Source organism: Cibotium barometz, chromosome 21, assembly GCF_041138505.1.
Source record: "Cibotium barometz isolate CiBa-2024 chromosome 21, ASM4113850v1, whole genome shotgun sequence".
Classification (NCBI taxonomy): Eukaryota; Viridiplantae; Streptophyta; class Polypodiopsida; order Cyatheales; family Cibotiaceae; genus Cibotium; species Cibotium barometz.
In genome coordinates, this window is record NC_141066.1 from 20,208,632 (window position 1) to 20,226,596 (window position 17,965).

At 45.7% G+C, this 17,965-nt stretch overlaps 1 protein-coding gene across 1 annotated transcript in view; it reads left to right on the top strand.

Annotated features, from left to right (window-relative positions):
• The window catches only part of LOC147626934 (uncharacterized), a 32,043-nt gene extending 14,530 nt beyond the window's left edge, over positions 1-17,513 (top strand). Inside the window, exons 2-5 of the mRNA XM_086815487.1 lie at positions 12,707-12,945; positions 16,255-16,364; positions 16,476-16,625; positions 16,929-17,513. Coding sequence (XP_086671613.1) covers positions 12,707-12,945; positions 16,255-16,364; positions 16,476-16,625; positions 16,929-17,208 — 779 coding nt within the window. The 3' untranslated portion in view covers positions 17,209-17,513. The remainder of the gene's footprint in view (positions 1-12,706; positions 12,946-16,254; positions 16,365-16,475; positions 16,626-16,928) is intronic.
• Positions 17,514-17,965: the final 452 nt, after the last annotated feature.

Here is a 17,965-nt window from a genome sequence, read left to right on the forward strand (position 1 = left end):
CACCCACCCACCCTTTTCAGAGTACATCCCCGCTATGGCAGATCTGTTTGAGATGGCCGAGAGACATGTGAAGATCCGGACACTCCCCACGTTCCCGGTGGACCGTCAGTTGGACGGGAGCAACTACGGCATATGGAAGGTGATGATGGAATCTGTTCTGGAGTCCTACGACCTCGCCGATTTCGTCGTTGTTGGTGTTCCACGGCCGGAAGTAGAGGAAGGGGAGTTACCGTCGATCCGGAAGGACCGGGAGGCTTAGACACAGATGTGGGATCGTGTCAACGCCAAGGTCCGTTCGTTTATTTTCCTCAACTGCACACCGCAGGTAATCAATCATATAAAGCATATGACGCTGGCCAGAGGTATATGGCAGCATTTGGCTTCTCTTTACAACAGGATATCGCCCATGAAGAGGATTTCCTTGGAAGTACAGATGCGGGTTATGAGCCCTGCAAAGTCATCGACGATGCGGGAGCATATTAACAAGCTGCAGGCTCTTCAGTAGGAAGTTCTTCAGGCTGGGAAGGAGATATCGTCAGAGGACATGGCCATAACGTTGCTGTCACACTTGCCGTCTTCGTACTCAGCATTTTACTCGTCTTTGATTACCAGTGGCAGGCTCAGCACCATCACGTGGGAGGAGCTTGTGCCCATGGTCCTGGACTAGGAGGAACGATTCACGAACCCTCCTCAGGGTGGAGGTTCGGAGGCCTTAACTGGCCAACGGTCGAAAGGCCGTAACTCGGGCAAAGGGAAGGCTTCATCGGAGAAGTCTTCTGAGAAGAAGTCCGACGCTGACCGCGAGAAACTGAAGGCAGAGAGGACCTGTAATGATTGTGGCGAGAAAAGCCACTATTGGAGGCAAAGGCCACTATTGGAGGCAGTGTCCCAAGCAGAAGACCGAGAAGGGTGAAGATTCCTCGGTAGCAATCATGAAGACTCCGGCTTTTGTGCACCTGGAGGTGATGGACACCGATGTTTCATTTTCTTCAGGCAGGGAGGAGATTGGAGGACTCTCCGCAACGGATACTCGGGAGTGGATTCTCGATAGTGGTGCTTCCAGGCACATGACTCCTTCCCGTTCCGGTTTACAGGATCTCTGCAAGCTTTCTGGTCATATTCTTACTGGGGATACGTCCACTATCCCAGTTCACAGTGAGGGCAGGATGGAGATGGTTCTCGATGGCAGAGGGGGGAAGCATTCCTCCCAGGTGTTGTATGTTCCGGCACTTGGTTTTCATCTGTTGTCAGTGCATCAGGTTTGCAAGACTGGCGTACGGGTGGAGTTTGATGAGCATTTTGTTGCTCTCCGGGACAAAGCAACAGGCCAAGTGGTTTGGGAAGGCGGAGTGGAGAATGGAGTTTACAGGCTTTCAGCACTCTCTCTCCCAGGTCCTCAGGTTTGTGATGAGTGGCAGTCTGGTAATGGCCACTCAAGTGTGGATACACTGCAGGTACAGGCTTTCCGGGACCAGATGGTGGATAGCTTGCCAGTAGATGGCAGCAGTTGGCAGGAACTTTCCAGTACTGATGTTGGTAGTTCTTGTGTTCGTCAGTCAGAGGAAGTTGAACAGGTCACTTATGCTCTGATGTCTCGTAGTGTTCGGGACATAGAACTTCCAGTAGTTGAGGATGTTCTTTCCACGGGGACCTTTCGGAAAGCCAGGCAGGTGGCAAGTGCTTACTTGCAGGAGGAGGTGGTTTCTCCAGGCTTTGTGGTTCCGGATTCAAAGGGGGTGGTTGACAGGTTTCATCAGGTTTCCAGGACTTGTTTGTGCACCGTAATAACAGGTGCTGATCCTTGTGAGCAGTGTGATGTCTCTGTGACTCAGAAGCTGTATGGTTCATTGATCTGGTTGATGGACACCCGCTTGAGCTCATGGTTGCAGATGACTCTTTGGGAGGCAGGATTGCGTTTCGTGTGGTTTCTGCGGCATGCGAAGGATCATGGACTCTTGTACACAGGAGGGGGTTGTTGGATGGAGTCCGACTCCACGGCTGGAGTGACTCAGTTTGGGGAGGAGATTTGGACACGAGGGGATCTACTTATGGCCCAGGAGCAGTTTTACGGAGTAGCAGGAGGTTACATTGCAGGTTTGGGCTTCCACTGGAGGAACCCATGGTCATCCCGAGGCACTTTGTTCATGAACAGATCGTTGCTGATGACATCTTGCTAGAGTTCTGTTCGACGGAGGACAGTACGGTGGACCTCTTCACGAAGTCGCTCTCTCAGGATTTGCTCAGGCGGCACCCCAGCTCCCAGTGGTTGGTTTCACAGCCAGGAGCTGAGAGGGGGTGTTAGAAGTCATCTCCTGTCCAGTTTTATACACCAGGGCCTTTGTTGTGGGTGTGCCCGCCCTTATCAGGTGTTTTATCATTTTTCCTCACTCTCCGCATTTTTCCCCTATTTTTTCCCATTTTTTTCTGTAGCTCTGATACCAGTTGTGTGAGAGAAACAGGAAGAATTAGGGTTTAGAGATTCATGTGGGAGACATACACAAAGAGAACAAGGGAGAGAGAGAGTTGTGGGGATAAGTCAACTCATGAGGCATGAGTGTGTGACTCCCCTATCACACATGTATATTGCACTAGTACACATAGTGCACTTAGTACATTAAAGTACTAAGTGTACTATGTACTATAACTTATGGGCTTGTACACACTATAAGGGTGGGCATAACGCCTTTACCCCAACAACTACCAGTTGTGTGAGAGAAGGAAGAATTAGGGTTTAGAGGTTCATGTGTGGGAGACATACACAGAGAGAACAAGGGAGAGAGAGAGAGAGAGAGAGAGTTGTGGGGATAAGTCAACTCATGCCTCATGAGTTGACTTATCCCCACAACTCTCTCTCTCTCTCTCCCTTGTTCTCTCTGTGTATGTCTCCCACACATGAATCTCTAAACCCTAATTCTTCCTGTTTCTCTCACACAACTGGTATCAGAGCCGGTGTCCTTCGAATCTCTGACGGAGGCAGGCAGCAGCTCGACTCTCCATTAGCCTGTGTGTGAAGAGGCCAGAAGCGAACTACTCAATAGCAATCAGGTGAGCGGAAGGGTGGCGGGCAGCCACTTCTGCAGCTGAGCGTGGAGCGAAGAAGCGTTGGCAAAGGCATTGGCGAACAAGCGAGCCACTGAAGTGAGCGAAGGCTACCAGGCGTTAGTCGTCGGCTGGTCCACAAGGCGAGCGAAAAGGGTTGGGCGAAGGCGTTTGCGAATTCACGCGGGCTACAGCCGGCTTGAAACCCAACTCGTCACCGGCGCTCAAGTTGGGTGGCAGGCGTTGAATCATTAGCGAAGGCAGGGCGGACAGCGCTGGTCCACGTCACCCAATGTGCAGTCCGACAAGGCCCGCCTCAACGTCACCAGGCGGCCTATGTTGTGAAGCTGGCAGAAGAGGGTGGTAGCCACGACGCCTCTCATAGCCACGCCCAAGAAGAGCAACACGTTGCCTGCTGAGGAAAGCTACGCTGCCCAGCCATCCGTACAGCTGCAGGTGCATCAGCAATACCTTCAACATACACACAGTCAGTGTGTACAGCAGCATCAACAGCAATCATCAACCCCTCTTTTCCTGCAACAACAAAAACCCGCCTGCAAATCAGAGAAAAATCAGAAAATTACAAGGTATTTTCCTCAATTTTTTTTTGGGATTTGCAATTGAGCAAGTACAATCAACAATTGAGCAGATACAGGTGTCGAATTGCTCAATTTTGAGCAAAATTGGCAAAATTGGGTGACATTGGTCACAATCAAGATCAATTTGCAGGACATTGGTCACAATCAGGATCAATTTGCAGGAAATTGGATGTCGAAATTTGGGGCTTTTGATGTAATTGTGCAATTAAGCACTCATACATGCTGTATGATGTGAGAAATCGCACATTTGGGCAAAATTGCAGCAAATTGCAGTGCAAATCAAGGGGCTTTTGTGCCGATTGAGTTGATTTGCATGCAGGCACTCGCATTTGATGCTGTGGATAATGTGCTGATGCCTTACAAGCACTCAATGTGCCTGTAAATCAAGGGGCTTTCATGTCTTTGATGTATATGTGGCCAGGGGGAAGCATCATGAACACTCTGGATGCCTTCATGTGCGTCAATGTACCATGTATGATCTTAAATCAAGGGGCTTTTCAAGTTCGTATGCTTGTTGAGCTTGGCAAAGCAGCAGGCAAGACATTTATGCCTTGAATCCTCAAAAATCAGCTTGCAGTCAAGGGGCTTTTGCCCAATTTCTGTTCAGGACTGTTGTATGCAGTGTACAGGATTGTAAAAGTCTGATTTTCACTCATTTGGACAGCCAGGAGAGCATTTATTGCTACTGTACCTGCTGGTACAGATTTGGCACAGCTTTGTGCAAGTTTTGGCATGGCTGTACACTGTTTTGAGTGACCAAAAGGTTCAATTTCAGCTGCTGGACTTGCCGGTACAGGTTTGGTACATCATTGGTGAGCACTTGGTACTGCTGTACAGTACTTTGGAAGGGCAACAGAGCACATTTAAGGTGCTGTCCAAAATCTGCAGCAACCAGATTTTGGTGATTTCATCACATAAAGTGGGAGAAAAGTTGCATTTGTGCTTCCGCAGTGGGAGATAAAGCTTGGGAGAACAACTGTGAGCACTGTGTGTGCTTTTGGTGCAGTGTTTGCACATTTTGCAGGGAGTCAGGCATTGACAGGTTGCATATTGCTATGGCAACCATAGGTGAGAGCTCTTCATTGGTTCACATCAAGAAGCTTGAAGGCTCGCATAATTATGATATTTGGCAAACCCAGTGCTACAATGTGTTGCTCCAGAAAAAGCAGCACAAGCCTATCAAAGAAAGGGGTGTAATGCTCGCTTCTCTTACTGCTGAAGAGTGGGAAGATATGGATGAGCTGGCAAGATCTACTATCATGTTGTCTGTGTCAGACTCATTACTTTTCAGCATTCGTGAAGAGAAGACAGCTTGGGGAATGTGGCAGCGATTGCAGGACTTGTATGCCCAACAAAGTGCCTCAAGCAAAGTGTATTGGTTGAAGAAACTCATAGGTCTTCAGATGAAGGAAGGGGCGTCTATGACAGCCCATCTAAATGAGTTTAATGGTATTGTCAGCCAGGTCATTAATCAAAAGTTGGCAGTGGACGATGAGTTCAAAGCCACTTTTCTGTTATGCACTTTGCCAGAGAGTTGGGACACATTCAGGACAGCCACTAGCAATTCGCATGCTATGCTGTCATATGCAGATGTTGAGGGTGCTTTTCTTCAAGAAGAGATGAACAGGAAAAACAACTCTGTTGGAAAGTCCAATGCAATGAATGCACGTGGGAGATCCCAGCAAAGGGGGAAAAGCCAAGAAAGGGGAAGGAGCAAGTCTCGCTCCAAAAAGGATTTGGAATGCCATTATCGTGGCAAGAAGGGACACATTAAAAAGCAATGCTACAAATGGAAAAATGATCAAAAGGAAAAGGGAAAAGGCAAAGACAAAGAGAAAGATGAAGCCAAAGATGTAAAGCCAGAGGGCAAAAGTGGAGTCAAGATTGAAGAAATCAATGTGTCACATGCAGGTGGCAGTGAGGATGAAGTCCTATTTACGTCTTCACTTGATGCCCATTCACTTCTTACAGGTGGTCATGGTATGCACTCATGGATCATTGATTCAGGTGCCTCCTTTCATGTCACAGGTTGCAGAGACTTGTTTGTCAGGTATACTGCTGGCAATGAAGGAGTGGTTTATTTGGGTGATAACCATGCATGCAAGATTCTTGGCAGAGGTGATGTGAGGCTTGTGTTTTCAGATGGCTCACAGCTTATGCTCCATGATGTCAGGCATGTGCCTGAGATCAAGAAGAACCTGCTTTCTACTGGACAGCTTGATGATGCTGATTATGTTACCACATTTGGTAGTGGAAAGTGGAAAATTAGTAAGGGCTCACTGGTTGGTGCCAGAGGCTCTAAGGTGGACACTCTTTATTTCATGCATGCAGGTGTTTGTCACCATGCTAATGTAAATGCAACCGAGCTGCCGGAAATTTCTATGTGGCATAGCCGGTTGGGACACATGAGTGTCAAAGGAATGGAGCAATTGTCTCGTTTGGGTTACTTGCCTTCTCTAAAGTTTTCAAGTTTTCAGTTTTGTGAGCATTGTATATATGGTAGGCAACTACAGTGCCCCCACAAGAAAGCTCTTGGACAGAAAGATGCTCAGTTAGAGCTTGTGCATACAGATGTATGTGAGATGCCTCAGCTTTCTTTGGGAGGGGCAAAATATTTTGTGTCTTTCATTGATGATGCCACACGCAAGGTGTGGGTTTATCCTCTTCGTTTGAAGAGTGATACATTCTCAGTGTTTCAGAAGTTTGTTGCTCATGTTGAGAATCAAACTGGCAAAACACTGAAGGCTTTGCGTTCCGACAATGGTGGAGAGTATATGTCCAAACAGTTTCAGGACTTTTGTGATGCTAAAGGCATCAAGAGGGAGCTCTCTACTCCTTATGATCCTCCACATAACGGGACAGCAGAGAGGATGAACAGGACCATTCAGGAGAAGGTCCGTTCTATGTTGTCACATGCTGCATTACCTCATGGTTTTGGGCTGAAGCTGTTATGACAGCCGTTCACCTTATAAATAAGTCACCTAACACGAGGCTTGGTGGGAAAGTGCCAGAGGAAGTATGGACAGGGAAGCCTCCGTCATACAAGCACTTGAGAGTGTTTGGTTGCATTGCGTACGTGCACATACGCAGGGAAATGCGCACCAAACTTGATCCTAAGTCTCACAAATGCATATTCCTAGGATATGGTGACAGAGGTGAAATGGGGTATAGACTTTGGGATCCCATGAATAGAAAGATCATACGCAGTAATGATGTCATTTTTGATGAAACATGCATGTATAAGGAGCGTGCAAGGCAACAGGAGCCTGGCAGAGTCATCTTTGATGATGATGGACATCATGGACAACAACCAAGGGCTGTAAATCAGCCATTACAACAGCAAAACCAGCCCTTAAATGGTGCTGAAAATGGTCCAAATGGACAGCCAGAGATGGCAGAAGATATCCCTATGGATATACCACAGTTAGAAGAAATACCGGGCATGATATTTCAGCCTTATGGCATGGAACAGGAGCCACCAATGGGTGATATGCGCAAATGATGGTCGGTCCACAAGACCCTCCAGAGCCCCTGACAGGTTTGTTCCAGGGGTTGACTACTTGATGCTTACTGACTGTGGGGAGCCCTCATGTTATAAGGAGGCTTTACAGAGGGCAGACAAAGCTCTATGGGAGCGTGCCATGAAGTCAGAGATGGATTCTCTGCATAAAAATGGAACTTGGAAGTTGGTGCATTTGCCTGCAGGCAAGAAGGTTTTGCCATGCAAGTGGGTTTACAGGCTCAAAGTTGCACCTGATGCAAAGCCAAGGTACAAAGCCAGGTTAGTGGCTAAGGGCTTCAAGCAGGAATATGGTGTGGACTTTGATGAGATCTTCTCTCCAGTGGTCAAAATGACCACACTTAGAGCTGTGTTGGCTTTGGTTGCGCATGATGATCTGGACTTGATTCAGATGGATGTGAAGACTGCTTTTCTTCACGGTGATCTCCATGAGGAGATATATATGCAACAGCCAGAGGGTTATGCAGTGAGTGGAAAGCATAGTTTCCAGAAACGGCGTTTCTGGACCACCGAAACGTGGAAACGTTTCGGAAACGTTTTCAGAAATGGAAACGGCGTTTCCAAGATTTTTTTTTTCCAGGGTTTAGAAACCCGCGTGCTCTCTTTCGCCGGCATTTTGCGCCTTCTTTCCGCCGCTTTCCGCCGCCTGTTTGGAGCTGCTCTACCCATCTACCTTGCCCTCTACTCCTCTACCTTCACATCAGCCCTCTACCACGCCCTCTACCTCTCTACTTGGGGCCTCCACCTTTGCCATCTAAGCTCTACCAAGCAAGGAGGAGTCACACCTTGCTCGCAGCCTGCAGGACCAGAAAAACAGCCTTTATAATGTTTTTATTAATTATATATGTATGTATTAAACCCTAAAACCGAAACTCCGTTTCCCCGTTTCTTCCCGAAGACCGAAACTCCGAAACTCCGTTTCCCGCCGTGCTCCGCACCCCCGTTTCCGAAACTCGTGGAAACTATGGTGGAAAGGAGAAGCTTGTATGCAAGCTGAAAAAGAGTCTTTATGGGCTCAAACAGGCACCAAGAGAATGGTATCATAAATTTGATACATTCATGAAATCACAGAAATTCAGGAGAAGTGACATAGATCACTGCTTGTACACCAAGAAAGCTTTGGATGGCAGTCTATTGATCCTCATCTTGTATGTTGATGATATGTTGATTGTCGGGAAATCTCGTAAGGAGATGGATACCTTGAAGCAGAGGCTGCATCAAACCTTTGATATGAAGGATTTGGGTGATGCAAATCACATTTTGGGTATGCGGATACTTCGGGACAGAAATCAGCATGTGTTGTATTTGTCTCAGAAGGAATACATTGGCAAAGTCTTGCAGAGGTTCAATATGGACGGGGGGAAGAAGACTAGTACTCCTTTGCCTCCATATGTGAAACTCAGTGCTATGGACAGCCCACAGTCAGATAGAGACAGGGCTGATATGGCCAAGATTCCGTATGCTTCAGCTTGTGGCAGTCTCATGTATGCCATGGTTGCTACTAGGCCGGACATTGCATTTGCAGTGGGAGTGGTTTCTAGATACATGGCCAACCCTGGCAAGAAGCATTGGGAAGCAGTGAAAGGTGTCATGAGATTCCTGAAGGGCACACAGGATATGTGCATTTGCTTTGGCAAACAGGATGCATTAGTGCATGGTTACACGGATTCGGATTATGCCGGTCATCCAGATAACCGGAAGTCTACTACCGGTTATGTATTTACATTCACAGGAGGTGCTGTGTCATGGATATCCAGGATGCAGAAGTGCACAGCCTTATCTACTACAGAGGCCGAGTATATTGCAGCCACAGAGGCATGCAAGGAGGCATTATGGCTATCTCGGTTAGTGGTTGAGGTTAGTGGTTGATTTGGGTTATACAGGGGATATTCCATTGTTGCATTGTGACAGTCAGAGTGCCATCCAGTTGGCAAAGAACCCTGTCTTTCATGCAAAGACGAAGCATGTGGATGTGAAGTATCACTTCATCAGAGAGGTGATAGAGAACAAGCAAATTCAGCTTGTTAAGATTCATACGGATGACAACCCGGCTGATCTGTTGACAAAGAGTTTGCCTCCGGAGCGGTTTGCTCATTGCAGACACTTGATGTTGGATGAGGCCAGTTTCAGCCTTGATATGGCCTTGTATATTATCATGTACATGCTGATTTTTTCTTTTCCTTCATTTAAGGGCACTTTGCCTTTAAGTGGGAGGTTGTTGGGGTAAAGGCGTTATGCCCACCCTTATAGTGTGTACAAGCCCATAAGTTATAGTACATAGTACACTTAGTACTTTTAATGTACTAAGTGCACTATGTGTACTAGTGCAATATACATGTGTGATAGGGGAGTCACACACTCATGCCTCATGAGTTGACTTATCCCCACAACTCTCTCTCTCCCTTGTTCTCTCTGTGTATGTCTCCCACATGAATCTCTAAACCCTAATTCTTCCCGTTTCTCTCACACAACTGATCAGGAGGAGGATATTTTGGTGGATGTCCCACAATAGGCTACATCTCAGGAGCAGGGTTCGTCTTTTGAGGGGACTAGACAGAGACACGTAGTGTTGGTATGCCCAGGTGAGCACTTGTTTAGTATGCATGGCATGCAGATGTAGGCACTCCCTCCATTCCAGTATAGCATAGAGGCGCCCTCCTTTGCTCTCAGCCGCACAGAGCTGAACAGGGTGATCAAGAAGGACATCGTGAGACTGGATACTCACAGTACTTGGCACCCATCCGCACAACAACTTGGGACGAAGATGGCCTTTTACAGGGACCATTTTCTTCGCCTGACAGAGGTCAACTTCATCACACGCCCGCACTACATGGACACACATGTGTCATTTGGGGTGCAATGTGCGATTGGATAAATCCGCACCTCATCCCATCAGTTGAGAGTGGAGACAGCCAGATATGAGTTGAGGGCAGCTGCACGAGAGGGCAAGATATGTCAGCTTTGTCACACAGAGGCTAAGTCAGAGGCCCTTTATGTATGCAGATGCCCAATATACTATGAGATTAGGGGGAGGTTCCAGTGCCTCTTCCGAGATGAATTTGGACCACTTTGGCAACTTGGATAAGGATTTCAAAGAAGGCTTAGTGAAGTCAATTCCTAAGCAAACTGCTTGTAGTAGGTTTGGTCATTGGAGACCCAAGATCATGGATATCCCAGACCAGAGATGCTAGGGACTTTTCCTCCTAGAGCTTCACAGACAAAGGGAGTCCCTTTTGCGGCTTAGACCAGCGGTACCCGTCAGAGGACCAGGACAGAGAGCTCCTTCCAGACTAGGGTGATGAGGGCAGATTCACCCACCACACCCGACCTTCAGGCTGATGCGGAAGATTGGCTGAGAGGAGTGACTAGACAGAGCCATTGAGCTATGCAGAGCCCGATGCCCTCGACCTTGTGGTCCCCGCCCACGCCCGCGTCACTACAGGAGGATCAGAGCCATCATCTCCCACCACCATAGGACTTTCTCCCGCCGGCCCAACTTTACTTCATTGGGTGCCATGTTGCAGCGTCCTATGCGGGATATTTTAGGGTGATATGAGAGCTGCACGCTTTTTGTTTTGGGATCAGATCTGACATTTCAGCTCTTATCACTTTCTTTGAATTTTATTTTTAGTACCCATGATGATGTATTTCATGGACATGATGTAACCTTTTGGTCTCATAGGTCATTTTGGCCTTTTGTAGATGTTAATACAACTTTCTTTCTTTGTCTCTCTCTCTCTCTCTCTCTCACACACACACACACACTCCTATCTTCATTACATGGTGCTATCATCAAGAACCAAGGTGCTGAATATTCATTATCAGAGTATAATCCTGTTTGTAATCTTCTGCATATTACAAGATCACACATACAGCTATGGAGGATGAAATATCATTGTATGGTGGAGTGTGTAGGAGAGAGAAGAAGGTTTAAGCCATGGCTATGGTTGAACAAGATGAAGAGAGAGAGAGAAATAAGGAGAGAGAGATGAGATACTCAAGCCAAGAGAGCAAGTTTCCACAACTCAAATGATATCCACTGCGATAACGAATCCACCCAAATACATGCTTTTATAGGCACCAAGGCCTTATCTTTTGACCCTTAATAAGAGGGTGCTGACACCTAGCGTCTGCACTCCACTAAGGACACTTGGACTAGACTCCAGACTAACTCCAAATTACCCAACATTTTCTTTATCCTTTCAAACAAGAAACATCATTATAACTTGTGCTCTTTCTTAAGCCCTTTAAACATGCAGTTCTTTATATACTTTAATCTTTCAAAGAAATATTGTTGTGCATGTACAAACACTAGGTTCCTTTTTCTAAGAGAAATGCTTTAGGTTTTAAACTTATAATCTCAAACAAACAATAATATGGCGTGGTGCAAGGGTGATGGTTATCACTGAGGCTACAATAGTTGGCAAGAGCTGGAGGTCCACTTGAAAAAATGGGCAACTGAGGGTGGCTACCATTGTGGAGTCGAAGTGCCTTCCAGAGTGTCCTCTGCAGGAAGGACCGGAGCGATTAAATGCCTGAAAAACTAGCACCCTCGTGAGAACTGCATTTTCCAATGCCAGTGCTGCGGGGTGTTGGGGTTTGGTTGGTTGAAGAAAAAGGGAGAAGTATGGGGCAAAAGTGTGTGAGGGAGAGCTGGGAGGTAGAGAAAAAAAGGGAGGGCAGCAGCTGGGCTAGAGGTGCCAAGAAATTGCAGAGGAAGGAGATGGCTGGCTGCAGAGAAGATGAAAAAAGGGGGATGGCACAGTTGATGCGGGTGGCAAAGCTTGCAGCCGGGCAGGGCTTGGCAGACTAGAGTAGGCGTGGTGTGGACTTCCTGGCAAACTTGACACAGGCAGGGGGCGGGACTGCAGGGGTGGAATGCGACTGGATCGGGCATAGGAGTCCGGGACAGCTTGCACGCTAGGGAAAGGGGTGTGGGGAGGGCATGATGACGGGGTGCAAGCAGGTCATGCAGAGATGCCCTACAGCAGCACAATGAGGGAGGCTTCAGCTCTTCCATCCCAACTCCTGGCATTCATGCTGATCAAAATTGCTACCCATTGCTGGTGATTGGGTACTGACGAAAGCATAATTGTTGCTTTGGTCATCAAGAATCAAATAAAAAGGTCACTGTCTTAGAATTATTTCAGGGTGTTTTTAGTGTGCATATATTTCCTTTTCTTCTTTTTTTGTTCTCTATTTTTCTAAAATGTATTTGTTGGTGGTGATTCAGTACTGATGAAAGCATAATTGTTGCTTTGCTCTTCAAGAATTAAAATAAAAATGTCACTATTTTACAAATGTTTCAGGATGTTTTTTAGTGTGCATGTATTTTCTTTTAATGTATTTTGTTCTCTATTTGTTAACTTTTTTTCTTGCGAAGGTGTGTGTGCACTTGAGCACAAGGACATATGGTCCTTGTGGTCCTTGTGCATGCCCAAACATGCATGCATACACTCTATGCTCTGCATTTTCTGTGTGTCTACAATTGGTAATGCGCAGTGATCTTGTGCAATGGCTTGAAGCCTGCAAATGGTGTTACATGCAGGTTGGCAGCTTGCTTTGGTGGATTTGAGGAACCATGGAAACTCTGCTGGCTTGGAGCATCTGAAACCTCCTCACAACATCCAATCGGCGGCCATGGATATTGCAGAGCTCGTTGAATCAGAGCTATCAAAATGGCCTGATGTTGTCATGGGGCACTCCCTGGGTGGTAAAGTTGCTCTTGAGTTTGGAGAGAGCTGTGCAAATGGGCGATTCGGGTCTTCAGCAATGATCCCAAGTCAGGTGACTTCTGATAGCCTTTTTATTTTGGGCTTATGTCATTGCTACAGTTTTTTCTCTACAAGCAAAAACTCAAATCACATGGAAGGCATTCGTAGTCAATTTTTCTCCTTGTCTACCCAGAGTGGAAAGGGTTCTTCCTTTGCAGAGTGTGAATTCTGAATAGAGATAGGATGCAGCAAGGGCCTAGTAGGGAAGATTTCTCTTTCACTCCTTCCACCTATTGTTGTCCCTGCAGATGCTTTTTCATGGCCATGGCTCAAACAAAATCCACTGCAGGGAAACTCTGCTTGTGCTTGCCCACATGTGTTGCTAAACTCTTTGATTGAATTTTTTCTGTATTATTTATGTGTCTAATGAGTCTAAGTGAATGGTTAGCGTAGCGTTGTCAATCGCAAATCCCGTGAACAAAGGCACATAAGTGGAGAGTTCACTGGGGGTCGAAACTGACGAGGAGGAAGTTTCCTTGGATTATGGATTAGAAGTGGTTCAAGAGAGAGTGTCCTTGAGTAGAGTGTAGACCGGTGAAAAGATGAAGTGCAGATGTTGACAATAGGATCAACGCAAGCAGAGGATTCTTTCTGGGAGGACTAGCCAAAGCCAGAGTTTGTGGCTACACCAGTAACTGAGTCATGAGATCCTAGTTGCCGACAAGTGCGTATTTCCACTTACCTTGTTGGTTGTTGACGCTGTACTGGTTACAGGGAAGGCAAGTTGATTATAAGTTTCTATATGCCCGTCCGCCTATGAATGAAACACACTTGGAGAACATTTTGTAACTTCATTCCAAAATTGTCAAACAAAGCACATAAAAAGTGACTTGTAAAATTTGTATCAAGCAAAAGTATGGTCTTAGGTAAGCCATAAACAATCTAATAGCATCCTTAGCTATCACAGTTTGCTTCCAAGGTGTTATCTGAACAAACTTATTATATCTATATACAATAGTCAAGAAAGACTGCTTTACACTTCTCCAATCCATCATCAACTTCCACTAGTGTATCATTTTCCTCTTGTATTCGAGGTTCTAGTTTCAAGCTTTAAGGTAAGCTTTTCTATTATCTGTTAGACCTTCCAAAGCTCTGATAAAGACTCATCCATGTCTCTATACTCTTAACTTAAATACACCATTGAGACTAATATCCTCTTCTAGCTTAGGAGGTTGAGGGAGTACCACTGAAGTTGACCATGAGTCTACTTTACCTATTTAATAATCAAGTGCTGGCTTGTGCTTTAGACAGAGTGACCTGCCTCCCACTGGTACATGTATAGTATCTTCTCCCGAATCATGGATCACCCTTGCAACCCTAAGCTATGGTCTCGCCAAGATTTGAGAGTAAGAATCTTGCAATGGTAGATGAATGACCACGAAATTGATCATGAAAGTTACACCTTGTATATATATGCATGGCAACTCCTTCAACTATGCCAAGAGGTGCCACTTGCCTTTGGTTTGCGCAAAGTTGGTGGGTTGAAACCAACTCTCCTCTTGTCACATGAGTGACGTAGTAGAAAGACTAAAACATAGATTAACGCTAATCAAACTTAATTGCAAGCACACAGAAGACAAGGAGAGAGATACTGTATATTGCAAAGCATGATGTATTTACAATGATAAACTTGGAACTTGGATGAGATCCTCATTATGCATACCTATCTACCGATGCATAGATAACTTAATGATTCACAGCTTTGTCACGATCTCCATATGCTGCTTGCGTTAAGGACTGGAGACTTCAATAGATAGTTGTATTCACCCTGTATGTGTGCAAGGGCTGATGATATGAAATGCCTAAAATGAACTCTTAACTACCCTTTTATAGGGTGTCATGATGTTGGTTGGCCAGCCCTCTGATGACCCCAAAAAGTTGTCCAAAACGTCATTTATTGTGTTCATATTGTGCCTAACTTGTATTGGTGCATGTCTTGGGAACCTCGGGGCACCTATTGGGTTGCCAAAATCGTCCCAAACAGGCCATACACTGCCTTGTACTTTGCCTAAAAAGCGGCTGCAAGTAGGAAGCATGTCCACGTGGCACTCACATGGGTGATGCATGTGACCTCCTCTCCTGCTAAACTTGGGGGACTTACGCAAATCATGCACCTTTTCTCCTCTTCTGTTCCAGTCCATTTGGAGGCTCAATTCATATCCAACATCTTGATCTCCAAGCTCTATGGCTCGGCTACTAGGTCTTCTACAAGAGATGTAGCCTCATCCTCCTATGTCGAACTTGGAGAGACTCGGAAGCTCCTTGACAACTAGGCTAACCTCCTCCTCTAGGGATTTGGAGAGATCCACCTTCCCGGGAATCTATGGGATTTCGGGTTCTAGCTCTGACAATTGCAATTTGCATCTCAAGCAACGATACCTCTTTGGAAACACCTTCTGTGATCGCGTCTCCTAGAAGCTCGTCCCGTCTTGGAAGCTCTCCCTTGCTTGTACCAACACTCTCGGTCTTGGGCTGCTCCTCAACCTTAGATGATTTCATCTTGACCTTTCCCGATGGTGCCATGAATTTGCATCGCTTGCAATATGTAGAACACTGTGCACTCGTGCCTATGTACTAGGGTTTTTCAGATATAGAAAAGAGTGCGACGAAATCACACATACAACACACACGACTTCTAAACTACTGTTTGTATATGTATAAGAAAGTAAGTAATACAACTAAAATTCAAGTAGAAAGGATATGGCTGAATGAAACCGTCAAGTGCCCTGTAACCTATTGAACACTCGAGGGCGACGAAATCACACATACTTGTGACTGATGCCCAGCTTCTGGCCTAATAAGCTGCCTGGACACTTGGTGCTTCAAGTGGGTCACATTACTGTAGGGACAATGCACTGACTGACTGACCTATCCCTGGTCTATCCTGATGGCAACTGGCGATGGGTCCTTGGACTAGAGCTTACAAAATGCCTAGTGCTCGTCTTTATTCAAAAGGTAACTGTGCACTTTTGTATAGATGTGTCCACATGACACCCAGTGCAGCTGGTGTATGAATTGAGAGTTTCCTTAAACGTGTGGAGTTTCCAGGAGACAGTCTCAAAACAAGGAGTAGGCTCTTAGTTTCATAGTACGTCTGTAAAAGGGCTTGCCAACACTATCAACCGTGGCCGAAGGACAGTCTTTAACTCCATCAATGATGTGTCAGGGGGAGTCCTCATGGTACAATAGGAGGGGCAAGGTTTGTATGCATTATGCAGGTTTTCACGTCAATGCATGAAATTCTTCATGTGGAACTTGTAGATTCAAGACTCGTTGAATTATGTGTAGATCTGACGAGTCAAAACACTATGGTGCAGAACAGTTGTGGGTTCTAGATTCCGTGCCAGCCAATATCAATATTGAGCAAAAAGGAGAAGTTGAGGGTGTTCTGGAGTCTATTCAGAAACTCCCGGATCCTGTGCCTTCTCGCAGGTTAATTTTTACGTAATGCTTGTGCCAAGTCTCTGATTTTTTGGTGACTTTTCAAGTTGGTGTGTCCATAGAATGATCTAAGATGATGAAAGTTTGGTGTTTCGCATGCAGATGGCTCGTGGAACACCTGGTGAAGGAGGGTTTCTCCAAGTCTCTTGCCGACTGGCTTGGAAGTAACCTCAAAAGGATTGACACATCAAGTGAGCAGATGACTTGGATTTTTGATGTCAAAGGGATCTATGACATGTATCTTTCTTACAAGTAGGTTCTTTTTCCCCCATCCTTTGTTCATAGAAGAGGAATGCCTTTAAAGGCATTTTGATTTTGGATGTAATAGATAACTTTTGCATGTTTGATGTGAGTTTACAGTCGCCATATGTTCAGCATATCTGGTATTGCTGAAATAAAAAATTGTGCACATGTGTGCGCGTGCAGGGGCAGGGTTCTTGAAAGTTTTCTTTTTGAGACTCCACTGGTTTCAGAGTTGCTACTGTGCTTCTTCCTCTACTGCAGTTACACAATTGTTTCTGGCGTGTAACATGCTTACATATTTGTCTTTTGCAGGCAAACCAACTACTGGCCTTTTCTAGAGTCTCCACCAAAGGCAATGGACATTGGTATAGTACGAGCTGAGAATAGCGATCGATGGTACCCATCAATATTGTCTCAGTTGGAGAAGCTGGCTGAAGCAAGTATGACCCCAAGACCTAACCAAGGGACTGTCGCCTATCACATACTTGAAAAAGCAGGGCATTGGCTGCATGTGGATAATCCAAATGGGTTGATTGAAATTCTGGCTCCGTCTTTAGTAAAGATAGCATCCCAGGAGTCCGCAGCTGTGTAGTGGGCCCATTTAGTAAGTTGGCTGCAGCCACTGGAATAGATCATGCCTATCACTAAAATAAATACATTACACTCTCCTAAAAGAGAGCATCCCAGCCCTGGGGATGGAATCCACAACAGGGATCCTGCAAGGTTTGGGTTGTTTAATGCATGGGCCTTGCTTATAATGCGTTCCTTGCTCTACTGGTGCTTATTTTTGAGCTCTTTGTGTTGAGCTTTTATTGTTCCTCTATGCATATGGCAGGTACACAGCTTTTTTTTGCATTTTGATTTTCTTTGTGACGTAATTGAGTCCATGTTATACCAAATTGAAGCGAACTAATGAGCTGTAAAGTTATCACATCTTGTTATTTTTATAGGAGGAATATAAACTGCAAATTGAAGCTTATTTCTAACATACTGTAAGGAACAACCTCAACTAGTTGTTGACAGATACCTATTGAAACACCCACTGACTTTATTTACAACTTGTGTATCATACATTGGTGCAAATGGCATGTGTGCTTTGATAATTTTTATTTTTATTTTTCTGGGAAAAAAATCCTTCTATTAGCTACCGATAAACAGCCATGAAGGCTAAATACAAACTTGTCCCCAAATGGGAAGCGGGAGTCGAGAAGTTTAAAAGGGGAGGATGCTCTTCTCCTCCAGCTGGCCACACTAGGATGAGGCGGCTATCTCATACAATGGATGGAGGGGAAAACAACCACAGGTGGTTTGTAGTGCCAGGTGGACTCGCTATCTACCACTATCAGTAA